The 22,470-nt window shown below is 38.7% G+C and overlaps 1 protein-coding gene across 1 annotated transcript in view; it reads right to left on the bottom strand.

Moving 5' to 3' along the window:
- Positions 1-22,470, bottom strand: part of LOC147902749 (signal peptidase complex subunit 3A-like) — a 78,939-nt gene that overhangs the window by 27,179 nt on the left and 29,290 nt on the right. Inside the window, exon 2 of the mRNA XM_087373757.1 lies at positions 1,665-1,712. Within this exon, the coding sequence (XP_087229883.1) occupies positions 1,665-1,712 (48 nt within the window). The remainder of the gene's footprint in view (positions 1-1,664; positions 1,713-22,470) is intronic.

Raw genomic sequence — 22,470 nt, forward strand, 5'->3', positions numbered from 1 at the left:
TGGCAACAAGCCACTTGTCAAACTCTACATTACTTTCCTAATTACATGCCACTAAGGGCAACTCTGGAGTTTTCGAAGCACTTGGTCACGCGAACCGCCTCCTAGACTCTTGTTAGGCTCCATTGAGCTTAGGAAAATAACTCTTCCTAATACCTACAACAATTAATTAAAGCGCACCACCATGGTACCCATTAATTGTTAACGCTTTGCATGCAAATAACACACTGTGGACTAATTCTAGTCACGGTGGGCGTCCCCACTGAACACATGTGCACATATAACAAATATAAAAATATATATTTATTATCTGGTTGACCGAAGTCAACGCTCTTGATCATAATTAAGAGGCTTTGACCAAGGGTCAAGGCACCTTAATTATAGTCAAGTCTCTCCAACCGAAGTTGGCACAACTCTCCAACCAAAATTGGCACATCTTGGTTAACCGCAGTTAACCTTCTTGGTATAAACCAAGTCTTCCTGACCGAGATCAAGCTTACTTGACCGAAGTTACGTATCTGTAACCATGGTCAATTCTTTGACCGATAGAAAAACTATTTTGACCATAATTAACCCAGATGGAAAAACTCTTTAATTATGATCAAATAAATGGTCAGCTGTACTTTGACTTAGGATATTTACATTGTGGTGATACCTAGGAAGATGTGAATCAACAACTGGGCTCTGGGAAGGAGTGAACAGTAAGGAGAGAGTAAAAACGACCTACTCTAGTTGATGTGAAGTTGGCTGCTCTGGAGAAGCTAGGCGTCCGACTAATTTAGCCCTCAATTCATCTGGTCCTAGAAAAGCTGCCCTTACTTGTCCTCCAAGTCACCTACTCCAGGCCTCCAAGCCCAATTTAGCCAAAGGGATTTTTATCCCTCTCTAACCTTCAGTCCCTTGCCTTGGCCCATGGAATTAATTGCACTGAAGTGACCTTTTAACAATTTTAATAAATTTGAAGCTAAAGCAATCACCGTAAATTCCTAAAGCTTACAAATTTACGTCCCCCGTGACAGTGCTAAAAACCCTCAATGTGTGCTAAGTTCAGAGAATGTCAATACCGGGGCACTATTCTGGTCAACATTTGACTACCACAGCTCTCATGCATCCCCACACACATTACAAGGAGTGATAAGGACCCAACACTGACAAGCCTCCACAAGATCTTTCCCAACTACCTACCAAAATACGGTGCAAATCCCGAAGTCCCAATCCTCTTTTAAGAACCATATCTATTGCACACATAGCAAATGGACTTCAGTCAATCCGACGAGGGGACAGGCCTATGCCTCCAAGAGTTCAAACACCACAGCTAAGGGTTGGCCATATAAGTGATGTGATGGTTGCAAACAATGTCATTCTACATGTCCACAATGCATTCACCTTCAAAGAGGCAAGGAACATATATTTAAGCTATGTATGAGGTAGTAAACAACACGAAAGTAAAATGGATCCCAAGGCCTCATGATGGATGAGCAAAGAGAAAGAGTGAGTCAACCCTTCATCAACAATTGGTGAAAAAAACCCATCATCACCTTGCTGAAAGAGGAGAACCACTTTAAGAATAAGTATTACCTTACACGAAGTCTCTGTTACAGCCTGACTTTATCATTGAAGTCTCTACCCTCTTTCAACTCAAAAAGCCTAAGAAGAGTAAACTTCACCTCATCATTTCCCCCGTGCTGCCTTCGTAAGCCGTCATACTTTACAACCTGCCAAAAACCTAACATTAGTTCCAAGGAAAATACTTGAAAGAAGGTCGGACATACAAATATGAGTCAATGTCAAAACAATATGCTCTCTCTCTCTCTCTCTCTCTCTCTCTCTCTCTCTCTCACACACACACAAATATAGTCATCTCAACCAACATTTCTGCCGCTCAATGCGAGCAAACTTGTTGGTTGTGGTGTGTACTTAAATAAGTGTGTGTTGTGTGTTTAATCCCTGCCGATCAACATCTAATGAGTCATATGTGGCTCCTGGCTTGTGCCTTGATGTAAAAAACACCTCAACCTTCCCCCCCCCCCCCTCTCTCTCTCTCTCTCTCTCTCTCTCTCTCTCTTTCAGGTCATTACATATCTGTACCGAGTCAGGGAGTATGGGGATTACACATCCGGACGTAGCAGGATACCATGGCTAGCACTGTCCTCTTCTATGGCACTTGCAGCAGGGGGAGATCAGAGGTGTTGGTGATTGAGCCATTCTCCTTCAACTTGTCTGAGATCTACAAGTTTCTCACACACACTGTGTATGCAACTGATGCACGCAACCTTTGCTTTTCAGAAAGAAAGTACCTCAACAAGAGGTGTCTTGCATTCACAACTTGTGCCAGTAATGGGCTGTCAGTTCAAAGCATAAACCCACAAAGTTGCCAAAGCATCAACAACTGTATTGCCCCTTTTCTGGCTACTGCAAAAAGCACAGAGTATGCATCTGATTCCCTTTTTCTGAGCACAAAGGCATGCATTCCTTTACTTGTGCAAATCTCTGATTTTCTCTGATTTCTGCTTTTTCTAACAGTTAATACTCTCTCAGGTAGGTGGAAATTGCTAACAGAAACAGTCTCTACGACTGTCTTTCCTTTTTTTTTTTTTGATAGTAACTAGATGAAGTAACCAGCTGGTTACACTAACCAGAATAACTGGCTCTGGTGTGGTTGGCTCTCAACTGGACCTCAACCATCTGTAGTCTAGTTAACCAGCTATGGTCCGGTTAACTAAAACTAAGGTTAGTTGGTCAGACCTGGTTTGACTAACCAGTCTAGTTTGGTTGGACCAACTAATTGAACCTCTAACCAGGGTTAACTAACCAGAGTTAGTCTAGCCACTGGTTTGCCACCTCAGCAGTTCAGCTGGCTGCCACAAGTCAATGCCACATCAGCTGTCTGTCTACGTACCAGGACTGCACCCTTGAGGAGACGACAGCGTCCTCATGCCTCCACTTCCACAGCCTCATCCATCCTAATGTCCTGTTGCTGACGATGATGATGATGATGATGATGATGGTTATGGTGATGCCAACGATGATGCTGAGATTGATATATATATAGTCGCGATATGACTATGTTGTACTTAGGACTTAGTACTGCCATTTTGCATTTTTTTGCATTCTGCATTGGTATGGATGCTCGTTTAGTAGCTCCACTACCACAGCTCATGGTATCAGGTTTTCCAGTCTCGTAGACCCATTGGTCTTCCGAAGACTTTAATAAACTCTCTCTCTCTCTCTCTCTCTCTCTCTCTCTCTCTCTCTCACACACACACACATATATATGTATGTATTTGTCTATGTATGTGTATGCAGAGCTGGATACACAGCATGCAGAACACAAAGGAGGACTGAAAAAGAAAAAGACTGCAAGCTGTGTCAAAAAACCTTCAAAGTCTTCTAAAGCAGCCAGCCTATCAGCCTGCAACAAGCTCTTGATCATAGGAAAAGGCTGTGAAACATGCAAACAACCTAGTGGCTATTCTGATATGTTTATTTCCTCTGTAGTTGACAAAAAATAACTAGATTACTTGGGAAAAGGCAGCCTGCTTCACTTTTGGCTGTTCGATGGGTCCCAAAGACAGCATTTTCACTCTCTCTCTCTCTCTCTCTCTCTCTCTCTCTCTCTCTCTCTCTCTTAGTTGATGAAAAATAAATAGAATACTTGAGAAAGGCAGCCTGCTTCACTTTTGGCTGTTCGATGGGTCCCAAAGACAATATTTTCAACCCCCGCCCCCCGCCTCTCTCTCTCTCTCTCTCTCTCTCTCTCTCTCTCTCTCTCTCTTAGTATCCAGAATCAGATCATACTCCCCTTTATCTCAAAATGCACATACCCCATTTGGCAAAAACTCCAGTCCATGCAGGAACCTCTTACTTCATCACTGAAGATAGAACGCCCAAGCAACAAGCCGAAAGACGCCAATCCTACGAAGCACGCAAGAAGAGACAAGAGGCAAAAGAGGACACCACCCTCTAGGGATATGCGGCTCATGGGACCCAGAAGGAAATCAAAGTAATGTTTTGGAATTGCAGAGGTTTCCCCTGGCAGAAGGGGGCAGGCCTTAATGATGTGCTTGAGAATGCAGATGTAGTCTTTCTTGCAGAGACATGGGAGAGGGATACGCACAGACTACCTCCAATCAATGGATACGTAACACATTCAATATGCCAAACACACACTGGTACAAGAGGGCAAGGAGGAGTTGCATGCCTATACAAAGAACACTTATGAGATAATATAAGCATATGCAAAGATGACCCTCATAAACGGTTCATCTAGATCATGGTGAAAGCAGAGCCCCTACCACTTTACATAGTTGGGTGCTACATACCGCACTTACAGTCAACGTACTATCAACCCTATGATAGAGATGCATCAGATCCATACGGAGACTTGTGCTCAGATTTGGTGGAATTCAATGCCAAGGGGAGAGTATTGATTCTAGGAGACATGAATGCACGCATTGGGGACACCCAGTTTCAGTCACTTACAAGGCATGAATATGACAAAGACAAAGAAATTGAGATAGACCCCAAGTGGCACAGACACTCCGAGGACAAGGAAGTAAATGCACATGGAGAGGCATTGACAAGCCTAGTGAATGGGCTTCATATGATTGTGCTGAATGGATCAGACCTCTTTCCACATACAAGAGTTCCCACATGCTTTCCCGCTAGTGGAGGATCAAGTGTGGTAGACTATGCTTTAATTTCACTTGATGCAGTAAATTTGGTACATGATTATATAATTGGCCCAAAGTAACCAGAATCAGATCATACTCCCCTTTATCTCAAAATGCACATACCCCATTTGGCAGAAACTCCAGTCCATGCAGCAAAGAATTGGTCTTTTCGTATGGACATAGACAAGAGGGAGAAGTATGCGGACACTACCGATGCTCTTATTAAGGAGGTTTGCAGGCTGAACTAGAGCGAGATGAAAGAGACTTTACTCTCAGCTGCACATACAGTCATGGGTCAAAAAAAGATCAAGAGAGTATGCACGAAGGGCTTACCACAAAACAAATGGTTTGATGATGAATGCATAAAAGCCAAGCTGAAAATTAAACAGATGCCAAATGACATGCAACGTAAAGAGGCTGAAAAACACTTCCATGCACTCACTCGGAGAAAAAAGACGAAATATCAGCTAGACAAAGAGTGGAAAGATGCCATTGAGTTTGCTAAGAACCCGAGAGGAACGTGGAGGCAAACTAAAGGGAGATCAAAAGAAATCATGGGAGATTTCACAGATGAAGAAATGCTCCAATATGCCAAGCAACTCTACACCCACCCACATGCCTTACCTATGTCCACAGACATAGCTCACTACAATGGCCCACATATTTCCTCTGTGGACGATGTGAATGAGGGCCTGAAGAAAATGGCCAATGGAAAAGCAGATGACACATTGCATATAAAGGCTGAGCTACTAAAATGGGCAGGTGACTACACACGAATTTGCCTAGTTTCTTTGCTTAATGATGCAATTGCTAATGGTTTCCCCCCAGCGTGGCAAGAAAATTGGGTGAAACCAATATATAAAGGTGGGGATCGTAACCAGCTTTCCAACTATAGAACCATTATGGTGGGATCCACCATGGCCAAGCTCTTTAGCACAATCGTTGAGACAGAACTTAGTCTATGGGCAGAACTGAATGGAAAGAGGGCCATTGGACAAGCTGGTTTTCAAAGAAACCATAGCACTGTGGATCACTTGGTCACATTACGGGTTCTAATGGAAGAGAGCCGGCTACAAGGAAAGCCTCTCTATTGCTGCTTCATAGATTTTAAGAAGGCATTTGACATAGTGCCTAGAAACAATTTGTGGGAAAGAATGGGCTACTTAAGAGTGCCAAATCACTTGAAAATAGCAGTCTTCAGATTATATGAGAGAGTAACTTGCCAACTCATAGGTAGAAACGGATTGTCAACTACATTCCATAGTAATATGGGGTTAAACAGGGTTGCCCTCTGTCACCAACATTATTTGGACTATGTATTGACAGATTGGAGGAGTTGGTCAAAGAAATGATGCAAGAGCAGCAACTAGAGAGCCCCCAAATCTGTGCATGCACCGTACTACTGTTGTTATATGCAGATGATGTTGTCTTTTTCTCATACACAGCAGAAAATATGCAGCGGATGATGCACATTCTACACAAGTTTTGTGCAGAGAGCGGCCTCATGGTAAATGTCACCAAAACTAAAATGATGATAGTAAAAACAAAGCAGCCTGCAAACACCCCAAGTATTATGTACAATGAGCAGGAAATCGAGAGAGTAAACACATTCAAATACCTGGGAATAGATGTGCCAGCAAATCATAGATGGAATGATTGTGTCCACAGAAGGATTGATGCCGGGTGGGGAAAATATTATCATTTTGAAAATGATTGCAGAAATAGTGACACTAAGAGATGGAGCATCAGACGGATTTTATTTGATGCTTATGTGGTGCAAACAGTCCTATATGCAGTAGAAGTATGGGGAGGTACCATCTCAGCATCAAAATGGAATGATATTGAAAAAATACAGAAATCATTTCTAAGACAGCATCTGGGAGTTAAAATTACTACACCATACTCAATCATGCTTATTGAGACTGGTACAAGGCCCATTGAACTGAGAGCACTACGAAGGGTTTTCAAATATATAAAGAAGGTCAAGTCCATGGGGTCGCAGAGATTACCAATGAAAGCATGGGAAGCAAGTAAAAGGCCTCAAAAGACAAACAAAAGCAAGACGCTATCATCTGGTTGGTGGCAAGACATTCAGAGATGGTTCCAAAGATGGAGAGTAACATCCTACCTGGAGATGTCATCCGGGGAAATGGATGAGAAGGCATTTCATAAAGCTTTGTTGGGAATATTGCAGCAAAAATGGCAATCAGCTGAAAAAAGGGCTAAGTATGAGTACTATTGTATGCATGTCAATCCCATTTATTGGGACACCTACTCCAAGGAGGAAGAAAATGCACAAAAATACATAACTATGCCCATACTACAAATGCAAGGAGAAGCATTGCACTCATCCGCACCCGATCACACACTCTGGAGATAGAGAAAGGTGCTTGGGGAGATGTCTCAAGGGAACAAAGATTTTGCAAGCTGTGTGACCAAGAACAAGTAGAGACAGAAGCACATGTCCTCCTTCCATGCACACGATATGCCTGCATAAGGAGGGACTTTAACACTATTACAGAGGAACACGACACCCTAGCAAGCTTGCTCTCACATAGCCATATAGCCACTCTGGGTAACTATATTGCCAAGGTTCTTAAATATCGTGAATGTTGTATTACTCAATGTATTTCAAAATTATTGTTCTCCCCCCCTTCCATAAAAGGAAGGAGACACTTGTATCGTGACTTTTATGGGTCCCATGGGTCGGTATTTCGGCCCCCAAAGGACAGTAATACATTCTTCTTCTTCTTCTTCTCTCTCTCTCTCTACCAAAACACCTCATGGGAAGTGTCATGGAAGCGGGTCGTAGAGGCGTGGTTCCTTGGCCCCTAAATCTTGCCCCCCCCCCCACTAAAATATTTTTCCATCCCACTTATAGTTCTCAGGGGGGAGAAAGCCCGACAAAATGGCCTACCTATCCCAACCGGGAGTATGCTGGGATTTGCGAAAACCAGCACCTCAAGATGTTCATGACTAATCAGATTCCGACGTATCAATAGGTACCAAGGGGGATTGCTACAACCGTTATTGTAATATGCCGGGAGTTCAATAGAAAACCTGAAATCCGATGTGAACCATCAGCCAAAGGAGCGAGGCTGAGAAAGCACAGAGACACCTGCTGGGTATAATTCGTACAGGTAACGGCTACAAAGATGGCGGGGAAGGACACAGTACTCGACATCCAGGGATCAATGTAAACCCATTGGACAAGGATAATCATTCTAGTCCTGGGAGAGATTTCCGAGATAAAAGCTTGCCGGTTCCTGCGATTCCAATTCATAATAGTAGTACTTGTACAATCACCACCATTGCCTTCACAAACAGCACCAGACGTTGCCAGCTCGGCTGCAGGTGTGGTTTCCTCCTATCCCTAGTATTTGTCAAATTTAATGATTACGACCTTGGGTTGTATCACTCGTACATTGATGGCTATTTTGTTCTATGGTAGTGGTAGTGAAGATGATGGTGGGACTAATCTTGGCCCGAGGGAAAATGGGTGTTTGGTGCTATACCCAAGGTAAAGAAGGGGCCTTCTATTATTACGTTTCAGACACATTTATGGCTCCCTAGCCTTGTATTAGAACAGTTCAAGAAAGCCCAATTGGCGGAGATGAATTTCTGAGTCCATACTTTTCGGAAAATTTTGGAAGAAACTTTATCCATATGCACATCCCTCTTGAAATTCTGGAAGAGATGAGTGGGCATCCTCACTTCAAAAGCCCCGAGATGGATTCCCCCAGAATAGAGTATTATAGGAGAGTGAACTGAAGAAGCTGACATGCAAGGATTGCTGCATACAACTGTGGTGGATTGAAGGTGACTGCCATATTGTAGAGAGAGAGCGCTCGGATCAAGAGATACAAGAAGATATTGCAAGAACTCGATGCAGATATTGATTGATTGATGCTTCACCAAGTACATGCTTTTGTAGGCTAAAGCCTTATCTTTTGACTCGCATACACCTCATGGATGAGGTCACACCTAACTTCAAGAGGTGGCACTAATTGCTCACCCACAAGTACCTTCACACTCATATGTCCTAGGACTCCAGGACTACACACAAACACACTCAACTTGACTTCATGTTCTAACAGGAACATATGAAGGGGAATGGGCTGGGGGAGCGCTGCTTATATAGGCTGCCCTGCACCCCACCCAAGGTGGGCAATTATGGAAAAAAGGGCTGCAAAGACAGCCCTAAACAGCTGACTAGAAGTCGGCCTGTTTAGGGCAGGTTGGCTCAACACCAGCCCCCTATTTAAGGGGGAGCCCCTTGCCTCATTTCTCATTCAGTTCTCCCAGCACTTCAGCCTCCTACAGCTCCCCCTCAGCCCCCTCTGAACAGCCTGACACTCACCCCCAGTGGCCCTCTGACCAGCCTCAGCCTTTGGCATCAGTTCAGCCCTATGGGAAGGTGTTCACGCAGCGCATCAGACGGGGAGTCAGGACAGCGAACAGAGTAAGGTTTGGGGTCTGTTTCAGCAGCTCTTTACAATTATCTTTTACAATTTTGCACAGCTCACTCTCAGCTCTATACTTCAGTCATCGCTCAGCTTCCTTCTAGGATCTATCACTCCTAGATACTCTCTCACTCACGCGATAACCCTACATTCCAGTGGACAGCACAAGCCTCTCCCTTGCCTTCCAAAAGCGTTCGACATCATCAGTGTGGACAGTCTCAGTTTTGGTCGGTGTTGCCTCTCAGGTCTTTGGGTCTGCTATACATGTGCACAATGAGCTCTTCACAAGCACATTTCCGTGCTCTCTCGAAAAGTGTTCTTTGTATTTCGCAGTTCTCCAAGTATAAAGCAAATTCTACCCTGATTGGGGGAGGGGGCCCTCAGTGGGTACAAGAACCCAATCGATTGTCGACTCTACTCTCTCTCTACCCTCATCCCCTTTCTCTCTCTATGGTGGATTACGCTAATTCCTCGCTAATGGTTTAAAGGTGGTCTTGCTGCGAATTACACGATCAGATTACCTTTGCATGTTACAATGATTCACACATTGGTTATTTTTGCCCGATGGGAACTTCCCCCATATTGCTATTGAGGTCTTCATGTCGCACAACCTCTAAACATTACACCGCTGAATCCCCAATCCAAAGCTTGCTTTGATGTGAGAATCATTCAATTCCCAAAGTTGTTTGGAAAGTCCCCGCATCGTAGCAAAATTATTAATATGTTCATCGATACCATACCCATGTACAATCCCGCCAATTCTGTCATCAAGACATCCCACGGAATCCCCAACACAATATCTTGAGTACCATTGATGGTGACCACGTCTACTGGAGCCTGGCATGTGATTTTTGGACAAAATCGAGTCCTTGGCCTCACGTACTTCTAGGTACCTAGCTCAAATCATTAAGAAATATTGATCCAAGCATTCGCTCGTATTCCGAAAGATGTGTCGTACTAACTAGAGGTGCCGGTCAAGCACAATCAACAACCCATATCCGAGAAGACATGAAATGGGATAAGGCAACCGAAAACGCTAACGCATTTTTGTCAAAAAGCATGTAGCGCTTTCACGGCCTGGCTTGGAAAGAGATAAAGTTTAAAATTATGGGGAAGTTCCCCCCCGCACGGGGCCCCGGGGAAAGCAAGGGTCCCCCCTCGATATTTGTGAGAACAAAATGCTTGGAAAAAAGAACTATAGTTTGACATGAAGCTTCGTCTTCTCGACAAGACAAAATAGATATTTCAGCGATGTTACCCCTTATCAATCTTAGAGAATGTATTTCTATAATGTTTCACTTAGCCTAAAACATTTGAAGCGTGGGAACTTCTCAAACGAACCAATTACCGAATCCACCTATCATCTCCTCAAAGAAGACGGGAAACTTCAAATCCTTCGAGGGGACTGAAAATCCTAGTACCTGAGGTGGGACTGAAAGTCGTAGTCGCCAATTTTATTTTAGTATGTGTGTGTGTGTGTGTGTGTGTGTGTAAATATATATATGTATGTATATATATTTATATTTATATTTATTTATTTATAATTATATGTATATATGTATACACACACACACACACACACATATATATCTATATATGTATGTGTGTGCATGTGTGTGTGTGTGTGTATATATATACATGTATATATACATGTATATATATATATATATATATATATATATATACATGTGTATATATGTATATATGTATATATACATATAGACATGTATATATACATGTGTATATATGTATATATGTATAAATGTATACATATATACACATGTATATATACATGTCTATATGTATATATATACATATATACATATAGACATGTATATATACATGTGTATATATGTATATATGTATACATATATACATATATACACATGTATATGTATACATATATACACATGTATATATACATATATACATATATACGCGTGTATATATACATATATATATATACATATATACATGTATATATATACATATATACATGTATATATATACATATATACATGTATATATATACATATATACATGTATATATATACATATATACATGCGTATATATGTATATATGTATATATATACATGTATATATGTATATATACATGTATATATACATATATACACATGTATATGTATACATATATACACATGTATATATACATATGTATATATACATATATACATATATACGCGTGTATATATACATGTGTATATATGTATACATATACATGTGTATATATGTATATATGTACATGTATATATATACATATATACGCATGTATATATGTATATATATACATGTATATATGTATATATATACATGTATATATGTATATATATACATATATATACACATGTATATATACATATGTATATATACATATATACATATATACGCGTGTATATATACATATATATATATACATATATACATGTATATATATACATGTATATATGTATGTATATACATATATACATGTATATATATACATGTATATATGTATATATATACATATATACATGTATATATATACATATATACATGTATATATATACATGTATATATGTATATATATATATGTATATATACATGCGTATATATGTATATATGTATATATATACATGTATATATGTATATATATATATGTATATATACATGCGTATATATGTATATATGTATATATATACATGTATATATGTATATATACATGCGTATATATGTATATATGTATATATATACATGTATATATGATATATATATGTATATATACATGTGTATATATGTATATATGTATGTATACATGTGTATATATGTATATATGTATATATGTACAGGTATATATGTATATATACATGTGTATATATGTATATATATACATGTGTATATATGTATATATATACATGTGTATATATGTATATATGTATATATATACATATACCTAGATGAATCCAGGAACATTCCCAAACTCATCCTCTAAAAACACAACATAGTGCAGTTTCAATCTCATGATAGTCACTCACAAGGTTGAAAACCATAAACTCCATCATGCATAGCAGGGACTAGCTACTATGACATCCCCACTGACGTCATCAGTGCCCAACAGTGGGTGTAGACCATAGTATAAAAATATGCTCTCACACATACAAATCCACACACCCACACATACTTGAGCATCCATTTATACAAAGTCTTCGTACTGAGTTTCTGTCGGCACTCCGGAGGTAAACATGTATGTATATATACACATGTATATATGTATATATACATGTGTATATATGTATATATACATGTATATATATACATGTGTATATATGTATATATGTAAATATATGTATATATGTATATATACACACATATACATGTATACATACACATGTATATATACATGTCTATATGTATATATACATATATACATATGTATATATACATGTGTATATACATATATGTATACATACATACATACATACATACATATATATATATGTATACATGTGTATATACATACATGTATACATATATATATCTATATATATATATATATATATGTGTGTATACATGTATATATACACATATGTATATATGTATATATATATATATATATGTATATGTATATATACACATGTGTATATATGGTATATATACATATATACATATGTATATATGTATATATACACACACACACACACACACATATATATATATACATATATACATATGTATATATGTATATATATATATATATATGTGTATATATACATATATACATATGTATATATGTATATATATATATATATATATATATGTGTGTGTGTGTGTGTGTGTATATATACATATATACATATGTATATATGTATATATACCATATATACACATGTGTATATATACATATACATATATATACACATGCATATATACATATGTATATATGTATATATACATATAGACATGTATATATACATGTGTATATATGTATATATACATGTATATGTGTGTATATATACACATGTACATAAATACACATGTATAAATACATATCTATATGTATATATACATATATACACGTGTATATACACGTATATATACATGTCTATATGTATATATGTATATACATGTATATATACATATAGACATGTATTTATACATGTGTATATACATATACATATATACATGTATATATACATGTGTATATACATATATACACATGTGTATATACACATGTATATATACATGTATATATGTATATGTACATATATATACACACACAAACATATACATATAAACATATATGTGTGTGTGTCTCTGTGTGTGTGTATCTCTAGATATATGTGTGTGTGTGTGTGTACACATGTGTATATACACGTGTATATACACATGTGTACATACACATGTGTATATATACATGTATATACATATATAGTTAGGTATATATGTATATATACATGTATATGTATATATACATATATATATATATGTGTGTGTGTGTGTGTGTGTGTGTGTGTGTGTGTGTGTGTGTACATATATGTACATCTATGTACATATACATATATATATATGTATATATATGTATACACACACACACACACACACACACACTTTTTTTTTTTTGGTAAATCCATGATTATATTATCAGCAAAATTTACATGAGGGTCTCAAAGAAGCAGAGAGCCTCAACAGGAAATCAAAAGCAAAGAAAAACTATTTCCAGGCATGACTGAGGAAGATCTCCTTGATGGCAAGCATCATAGATAGATTGCCGTAGGGAGAGTCTGAAATATTCATAAGATTGCAAGAACGGATTCCCAAAATATCGCATGTTGTGATCCTGCCATATGGTCCAAAAAGCCCAATATCTGACCCAGTTCAAAAATAAAGAGTAATGGACCAGGGTTGCAGGAAGTCTGCCAAAAAGCCAAAAATGTTTCCCAAAAGGAGAGTTAGGGAAACGAAGGCGAAGCGACATGGAAATTTTGCATAGGAAGGTCTTAGTGTTGGAACACATCCAAAACAAATGAGGCACCGTTTCAGAAGGGGCCATGCATCGAAGACAAGAAGCAGATGCAATCCTTCGTTGAGCCAGAGTGACCCCCACGGATAAGGTTCCTATAAGACAACGCCATAGGAAAAGCTTTTGCTTGAGAGGCAATTTGCTTCTCCATAAATTGCGGAGATTCTTTCGCCAAGCAAGTGATTTTGCCATATGCCAAAGAGAATTAGCATGTAAGTGAATCCATGGTGACGGCTGGAGGAAAGAGTATGTCGTGCTAACCGTTAGGTTAGGAAGAGTAACAGGACGAGAATTTGAGCCCACCGGGTGTAACTGCCAATCATATAATCGGTCCCTGTTAGATAAAGGAGGGATGGGAAGAAAAGGCTGCAGTAATTCAGCAATTTTTCCCCAAATAAACCTGTGATGCATGGCTAGTGGATAAGAAGCCATGGCTTGAGGGAAGGAAAGCATATGACCAGTAGCATCAACAACGTCATTTATACACCTGATCCCCAATTTGCTGAGATTATAGGCCCGAATCGGCTCTTGGAGGGCCAATGGAGGATCAAAAACAGCACTCCAATAAATACTTTCTTGCCGAAGGGAATTGGCATGAGATAAAACGGAAGGGGCCCAATGAGCATGCGAAAGGACCTGTTGCCAATCGCTAATAAGTGAAGTAGCAAAAGGGCAACCCGGGATAGAGCCTACAAATCTGCCCAAAATGACCTCCCAAAAATCAGTGATCCATGCACCATGTGCAGTAGTACGTAAGGACGTGCACATGGTTGCAAGCATATGAGTCCATGGCTGCTTCTGACGAAAAAAGGTGAGTAGAAGAGGAATTTTCCTGGCCAAGACATAGTGCGCAATATTCAGCACATTCAATCCACCGTGCATCCTTGGGGAACAGACTTTTGTCATCCTCATAAGTCTTAGAGCTTTAGCAGAAGACTTTGTTTTCCATAACAGTTCCATAGCGTGAGACATAAAGGCAGAAATGTCTTGAGAAGTCCAGTGCATCAAAGGCAAATAATACTGAACATAAGCCATAATAATCGACTGGACAATCCGGAGCCTAACATGGAGTGGCCAAGTGGAGAGCTTCCAATAATGGAGTTTGGCATGAAGCTTATCAAAAATCCACTTTAACTGTTGTTTCCTAGTGATGTGCCAGCCAATAGGGTGACCAAGATGGCGGACCACATCACAGGGCTGCATAATGTGCCCAGGCCACAGAAGAGTATGCCAATCATATGAATGCAAAGGTATGAGGCTAGATTTATCGAAATTAACATTCATGCCAGCAGCCAAGCCATATGAAGAAAGAGTGTCCATAATAGTCTTCAACTGCTGTGGAGAATTATGTTGCATAAAAAAGGAATCATCTGCATAGGCCTGAGCAATAAAGGAAGGGGCTCCAGGAATCTGAAGACCAGTAAGAAGACCTTGTGCGGTAAGATGATCCAAATATGAGAGAAGTGGGTGAGTGGCAATGGCATATAACAGGGCACTGAGTGGACATCCTTGTCGAACCGAACGACCCAAGGACCAAGATTGCGAGAGATGATTTCCAAGGATGCATTGGGCTGTAGAGCCAGCATATAAACAGAAGATGACATTAGCCATTTTTGGCCCGAAGCCCATCTTAGCCATTGTTTGTGAGATAAAATCCCAGTTGACCGTGTCAAAAGCTTTGGCAAAGTCCACTTGCATAATAAAAACATCCTGTTCAGAATATTTTGCATATTCAATAGCCATGAGAGCATTGCCAATATTATCATGAATCTGCCTCCGAGGGACGAAACCATATTGCAAAGGATGCAAGCCCTCATAAAGCACTTGATGAAGACGGTGCAGTAGCATTTTAGCAAAGAGTTTGTAAACAACATGCATCAATGTGATGGGCCTCCAATCCATAAGATGCTCACACAATTTCCGCTTGGGAATGAGTTTAACTATGCCATGCTTCCATGAGGAGGGGAGTATTCCTGTGTGCCAAGAGTTATTAATCATTTGTAGGATGACACCTTTAAGATCCTCCCAAAAGTGTAAGAAAAACTCCACTGTGAGACCATCATACCCCGGAGCCTTACCAGGGCTAAGATGAGACAAGGCATCATCAAGCTCCTTATCAGTGAAAGGCATATCCAGTTTGAGAGCTTCCTGTGGGTTGATAATGGGATGCACTTGATGCAAAAAAGTCTCCCGAGCTTGTAACTCTTGCAAAGAAGTAGTATTAGGGGGTGCAAACAGCTTCTGAAAATAAGAAAAGCATTCATGTTGAAGCTCTGAGAAAGACCGAGTCCATTCCCCATCCCGTTTGCGGACTCTGAGGCAAGATGTCTTTCTCTTGAAAGCATGTAACCCTTGAAAAAAGGATTTAGAAGAGCATCCTTTATCCAAAAATTGAGTCATCCTTGCCCGAACCTGCCACTTGGCCAATTTACGTCGGTCATTAGCTTGCAAAAGAGCTTTTGACTGAGCGAGAGTGTCCATTTGTTGGGAAGAAAGGGGCTGCATCTGAAAAAGTGCAGTCAAAGATTGAACCACTGCTTTAGCATGCCGAACTTTAGCTCTCCAATCAAGCATAAAATGACTCCCATATTCATGTATGGCATGCTGAAGCCTGTCCACAAGGCGTTGCCATGCAAAATTACTGTCATAATGGACATGTGCTGCAAGAGGAATTATGGCATGTCGGATCAACTGTTGAAAATGTGCATGCTACAGATAGCCTTTATTGATATGTTTCATCCGAATGGAATGCAAGGGCATGTCATCCCAGGGCTGACCAAACTGAATGTGCAGCCATAAAGGAGCATGGTCAGAGAGACCAAGGGAATGATCAATCTCAATATGAAGGCAGAAATCTGTATATTGCTGAGCCTGCAGTAAATACCATCTATCTAGGCGAGCCCAGTAGTTAACACACACACACACACACACATATACATATATGTATATATACATATATGTATATACACATATATGTATATATACATATATGTATATACACACACACACACACACACACACACACACATATACATATATGTATATATACATATATGTATATGCATATGTGTGTGTGTGTGTGTGTGTGTGTGTGTGTGTGTACATATATGTACATCTATGTACATATACATATATATATATATGTATATATATGCTAGTCATTTTGCAAAGTAGCTATAGCGATGTGGTTTTGAAATGCTACTCTTGTTTCATCTGGTTGGCAGATAAAACAGACCATTTGAGGAAAGTGAAGACACAAATTCTGACAAATAGCTTAGTGAGTGCTGTTTTTATTTTTCGCTTTCTTCCACAATTGAATAGTTTATCTCATTTACAGCACTATTTCATGTTGTTTCTACTATCTTTCTAGAAACTAGTGCTTGCTTCTAATGTTGGATATCAGTGGTGATTGTTGTAGGCTTCTTCCTTGTGGATTGGGCAAGCCAAGAGTTGAAACCTGAGCTTGGAGTCCTCCTTTTTGTTGTCTACCTTGTACATATGCTCTTGAGTCTTGTATCTAGGTCCTAGGTTTTCACTGAGTTACATGTATATATACATATATACATATATATATATATGTATGTATGTATGTATATGTATATATACATATATGTATATGTATGTGTGTGTGTGTGTGTGTGTGTGTGTGTGTGTGTACATATATATACATATATGTATACATGTATGTATAGATATATATATATATATATATATATATATATGTATGTATATGTATACATATATGTAACATATATGTATACATATATGTAACATATATGTATGTATACACACACACACACACACACATAGATATATATGTATATATATACATATATGTATACATGTATGTATAGATATATATATATATATATATATATATATATGTATGTATATGTATACATATATGTAACATATATGTATACATATATGTAACATATATGTATGTATACACACACACACACACATAGATATATATGTATATATATACATATATGTAACATATATGTATGTATACACACACACACACACATATACATACATACATACATACATACATACATACATATATGTATGTATATATGTATACATATACGTATATGTATACGTATATGTATATATATACATATACGTATACATACATATACGTATATATATACATATACGTATACATACATGTATATATATACATACATATATACATGTATATATATACGTATATGTATACATATACATATATATATACACGTATATGTATACATATACGTATATATATACGTATATGTATACATATATACATACATATATGTATACATGTATGTATATATATAGACATACATATATGTACATATATGTACATATATATACATATATATATATGTATATATATACATACATATATGTATATATAGTTATATATATACATATACATACATATATGTATATATATGTATGTATATACATATACATACATATATGCATATATATGTATGTATATATATACATACATATATGTATATATAAGTATACATTCAACTTTACTCTCAACAAACGGGAGGTCCGTGGGGTAAAAAGGGATGACTAAAACAACACCTAGTGTTGGTTACATACATATATGTATGTATATGTATATATATTTATATATATACATATACATACATATATGTATATATATGTATGTATATACATATACATACATATATGCATATATATGTATGTATATATATACATACATATATGTATATATAAGTATACATTCAACTTTACTCTCAACAAACGGGGGGTCCGTGGGGTAAAAAGGGATGACTAAAACAACACCTAGTGTTGGTTCCTTGTCCCTAAAGGGTGAAGCTGCAGTAGCTGATGGGTACAAAGGATCTAGAATCCTTTCTTTTCCATCAGCAGCGAAGAGCCCTACCGACCTTGTTTTACCTTCCTTTTGATGAGAACAAGGAGCAGAAGCAAGAGGGAGAGAGAGAGTGGAAGGAGAGAGAGCACAAGTTTTGTGGGAAGCAAAAAGTCTATTGTGTGACTTCCCTTATTGCCTTTTATACAAAGAATAGATAAGGTGATGACGTCGCAGTATAAGTACCACTTATACAAGGAATAGCACATTGTGCCTTTATCCCCAACAATCTCCCACTTAAAGGCAATGTGCCCAAAAAAGAGGAAGAAGTGTACATAAAAGAAACATATACACAAAATACAATAGAATCTCAACATGAGAAACTCAGCCAACACCCATCTGTACTCTGCAATGTGCAAAGCGTTGCGGGTTAAGACTCTTGGTCAAAAGATCTGCAGGATTGTCATGAGTGTGCACTTTGACAAGCCGAATGCGCTTATCCTCAAGTATTTGTCTGATAAAATGATATTTCACCTCAATGTGTTTCGTTTTGGCATGAAACACAGGATTCCGTGCTAGCTGAATAGCACGCTAACTATCACAATGCAAAATAGGAACCTCTCCTGATAAACCAATATCTCCCACTAGACGAGATAACCATATGGATTCTTTGCACGCCTCTGTGGCTGCAACATATTCTGCCTTTGTGGTAGATAAAGCAATGCATTTTTGCAACCGAGAGATCCATGAAATAGCACCACCACCTAAGGTGAAAGCATATCCTGAAGTAGACTTTCTTTGGTCTACACATCCTGCAAAATCTGAGTCTGTGAACCCATGAAAATCCATATTGAAACGCTGCAAAACCTTGCCAATGTATTCCTTCTGAGACAAATAGAGCAATTTCTGATTTCTGTCCCGTATGATACGCATCCCTAAGATGTGATTTGCATCACCAAGATCCTTCATATCAAAGGTCTTATGCAATCCCATTTTCAGTGCATCAATCTCATACCGAGATTTGCCTGCAATAAGCATGTCATCAACATAAATGATGAGCAAAATAAGGCTACCATCCTTTGCTTTCTTGGTATAGAGACAATGATCAACATCACTTCTCCTAAACCCCTGAGATTGCATGAAAGTATGTAATTTGAAGTACCACTCCCTTGGAGCTTGCTTCAGCCCATATAAGCTCTTTTTCAGCTTGCATACCAACTTTTCTTTGCCTTCACTGACAAACCCTTCTGGCTGTACCATAAAAATTTCCTCATGAAGATCACCATGAAGAAACGCAGTTTTGACATCCATCTGACACAAGTCCATGTCCTCATGTGCAACCAATGCCAAAACAGCCCTCAATGTTGTCATTTTCACCACAGGGGAAAAGATTTCATCAAAGTCAATGCCCTTCTGTTGCTTGAACCCCTTGGCAACCAATCTTGCCTTGTATTTGTTCTCAGCATTAGGAGTGACCTTGATTTTATAGACCCATTTGCATGGTAAGGCATTCTTTCCAGTTGGTAGTTTCACCAAATCCCATGTCTTATTTTTGATAAGAGAATCCATTTCTGAATGCATGGCCTTCTCCCACTTTCTCTTATCATGCCTTCTCATTGCTTCCTGATAGCATGAAGGCTCACCACAATCTGTCAACATGACAACATCAGCCACATAGTTCTGTCCTCGAACAAACCTATCAGGAGGTTTGGATACTCTGGTGGATCTCCTTACCCAAACATCTTGATTGGTTGGCTGTTCAGCCTGCATATCAGCCATATTATGTGGTTGTACCACCTCTTCTGGCTGTGCTACATCACCAAGGTGTGGCTCTATCTGTGGCATATCAAAGGCAATTTGATTAGGCTGATTCTCAGCCTCTATTCCCTGTGCATTAGGGACATTTGCAACAGCACCTTGCTGCATATTATTGGGCATATTTTGCTGTCTATTCACAATGATTTCTTCAAAGACAACCTTCTTATTTTCTAATTTTTGTGAGGGCTGCCTGTGCATGCTTTCCTCATGAAAAATCACGTCATTGCTGCGTATAATCTTCCTTCCAACGGGATCCCACAATCTATACCCCATTTCACCACTATCACCATATCCAATAAAGATGCATCTATTTGACATTGGTTGGAGTTTGTTGCGCTGATCTTTTCGTACGTGCACATACGCATCACAGCCAAACACTCTCAAGTGTTTATATGAGGGTGGCTTGCCATACCACTGTTCCTCAGGTACTTTACCATCCAACCGCTTATTCGGTGACCTATTGATGACATGAATGGCTGTTTGAACAGCCTCTGCCCAAAAACCATAGGGTAAGGCAGCATGAGACAGCATACTACGGACTCTATCTTGAATAGTCTGATTTGTTCGCTCTGCAACTCCATTCTGTTGAGGATTATGAGGGCTTGTGAATTCCCTCTTTATCCCCTTTTTGTCACAAAATTCCTGAAATATTTTGGAGACATATTCTCCTCCATTATCAGAGCGTAAGCATTTCAACTTCTTGCCTGTCTGATTTTCAACCAAGGCAATAAACTTTTGAAATGCATAAAAAACTTCATCCTTCCTCTTGATGAAATAGACCCACACTTTCCTTGTGGCATCATCTATAAATGTAACAAAGTATGCATGACCACCCATAGACAACTGAGGCATTTGACATACATCACTATGTACCAAATCTAAGGGTGTCAATCTTTGTTGCAATGTCACTTTATGTGGTGACTGTGAATGCTTACCAAAAATGCAATGCTCACAATGCTTAAATTCTGAAAATTTCAGAGACGGTAAATAACCCAATTGAGACAGTGCTTGCATTCCTTTAACACTCATGTGTCCTAACCGGCCATGCCACAATGAAACCTTTGGCACCTCAGTTACGGCAACCACATGATTCTTTACATCAGAAACATGCAAAGCATACAAAGTATCACACTTATACCCCTTTGCAATGACTCTGGCTCCCTTGGTTATCTTCCACCTACTATCACCAAACACAGTGTAGTAGCCTTGATCATCCAATTGACCAGTACTAACCAAGTTCTTTTTAAGCTTTGGCACATGCCTAACATCATGTAGCATAAAATGTGTGCCATCAGCAAATACAAGTTTCACATCTCCAATCCCTTCAATAGAGCATGCATAATTGTTTCCAAGATGCACACCCCCCTATGAACCACCATTATGTGAGCAAAACCACTCCCTGTGTGGTGTTACATGGAAAGAAGCACCCGAATCAATGATCCAAGTGGTCATATCACTATCATCATCAGTGATCAAAGCATGTGCATCAAGTGATGAAACAAAAAGAATGTCATCCTCACTCTCATGAGTGACCGCATTAATCTCTTCAAACTTCACACCACTGTTACTGCTCTCTGCATGTTGCTTGCCTTTATCATTTTTGGCATCCTAATTGTTGTTGCTGCCCTTCTTTTGCTCCTTTTTCAACTTAAAGCAAT

Source organism: Dipteris shenzhenensis, chromosome 4 (assembly GCF_047967505.1).
Source record: "Dipteris shenzhenensis isolate YYH24624 ecotype China chromosome 4, Dip_SZ_1.0, whole genome shotgun sequence".
In the NCBI taxonomy this organism is placed as follows: Eukaryota; Viridiplantae; Streptophyta; class Polypodiopsida; order Gleicheniales; family Dipteridaceae; genus Dipteris; species Dipteris shenzhenensis.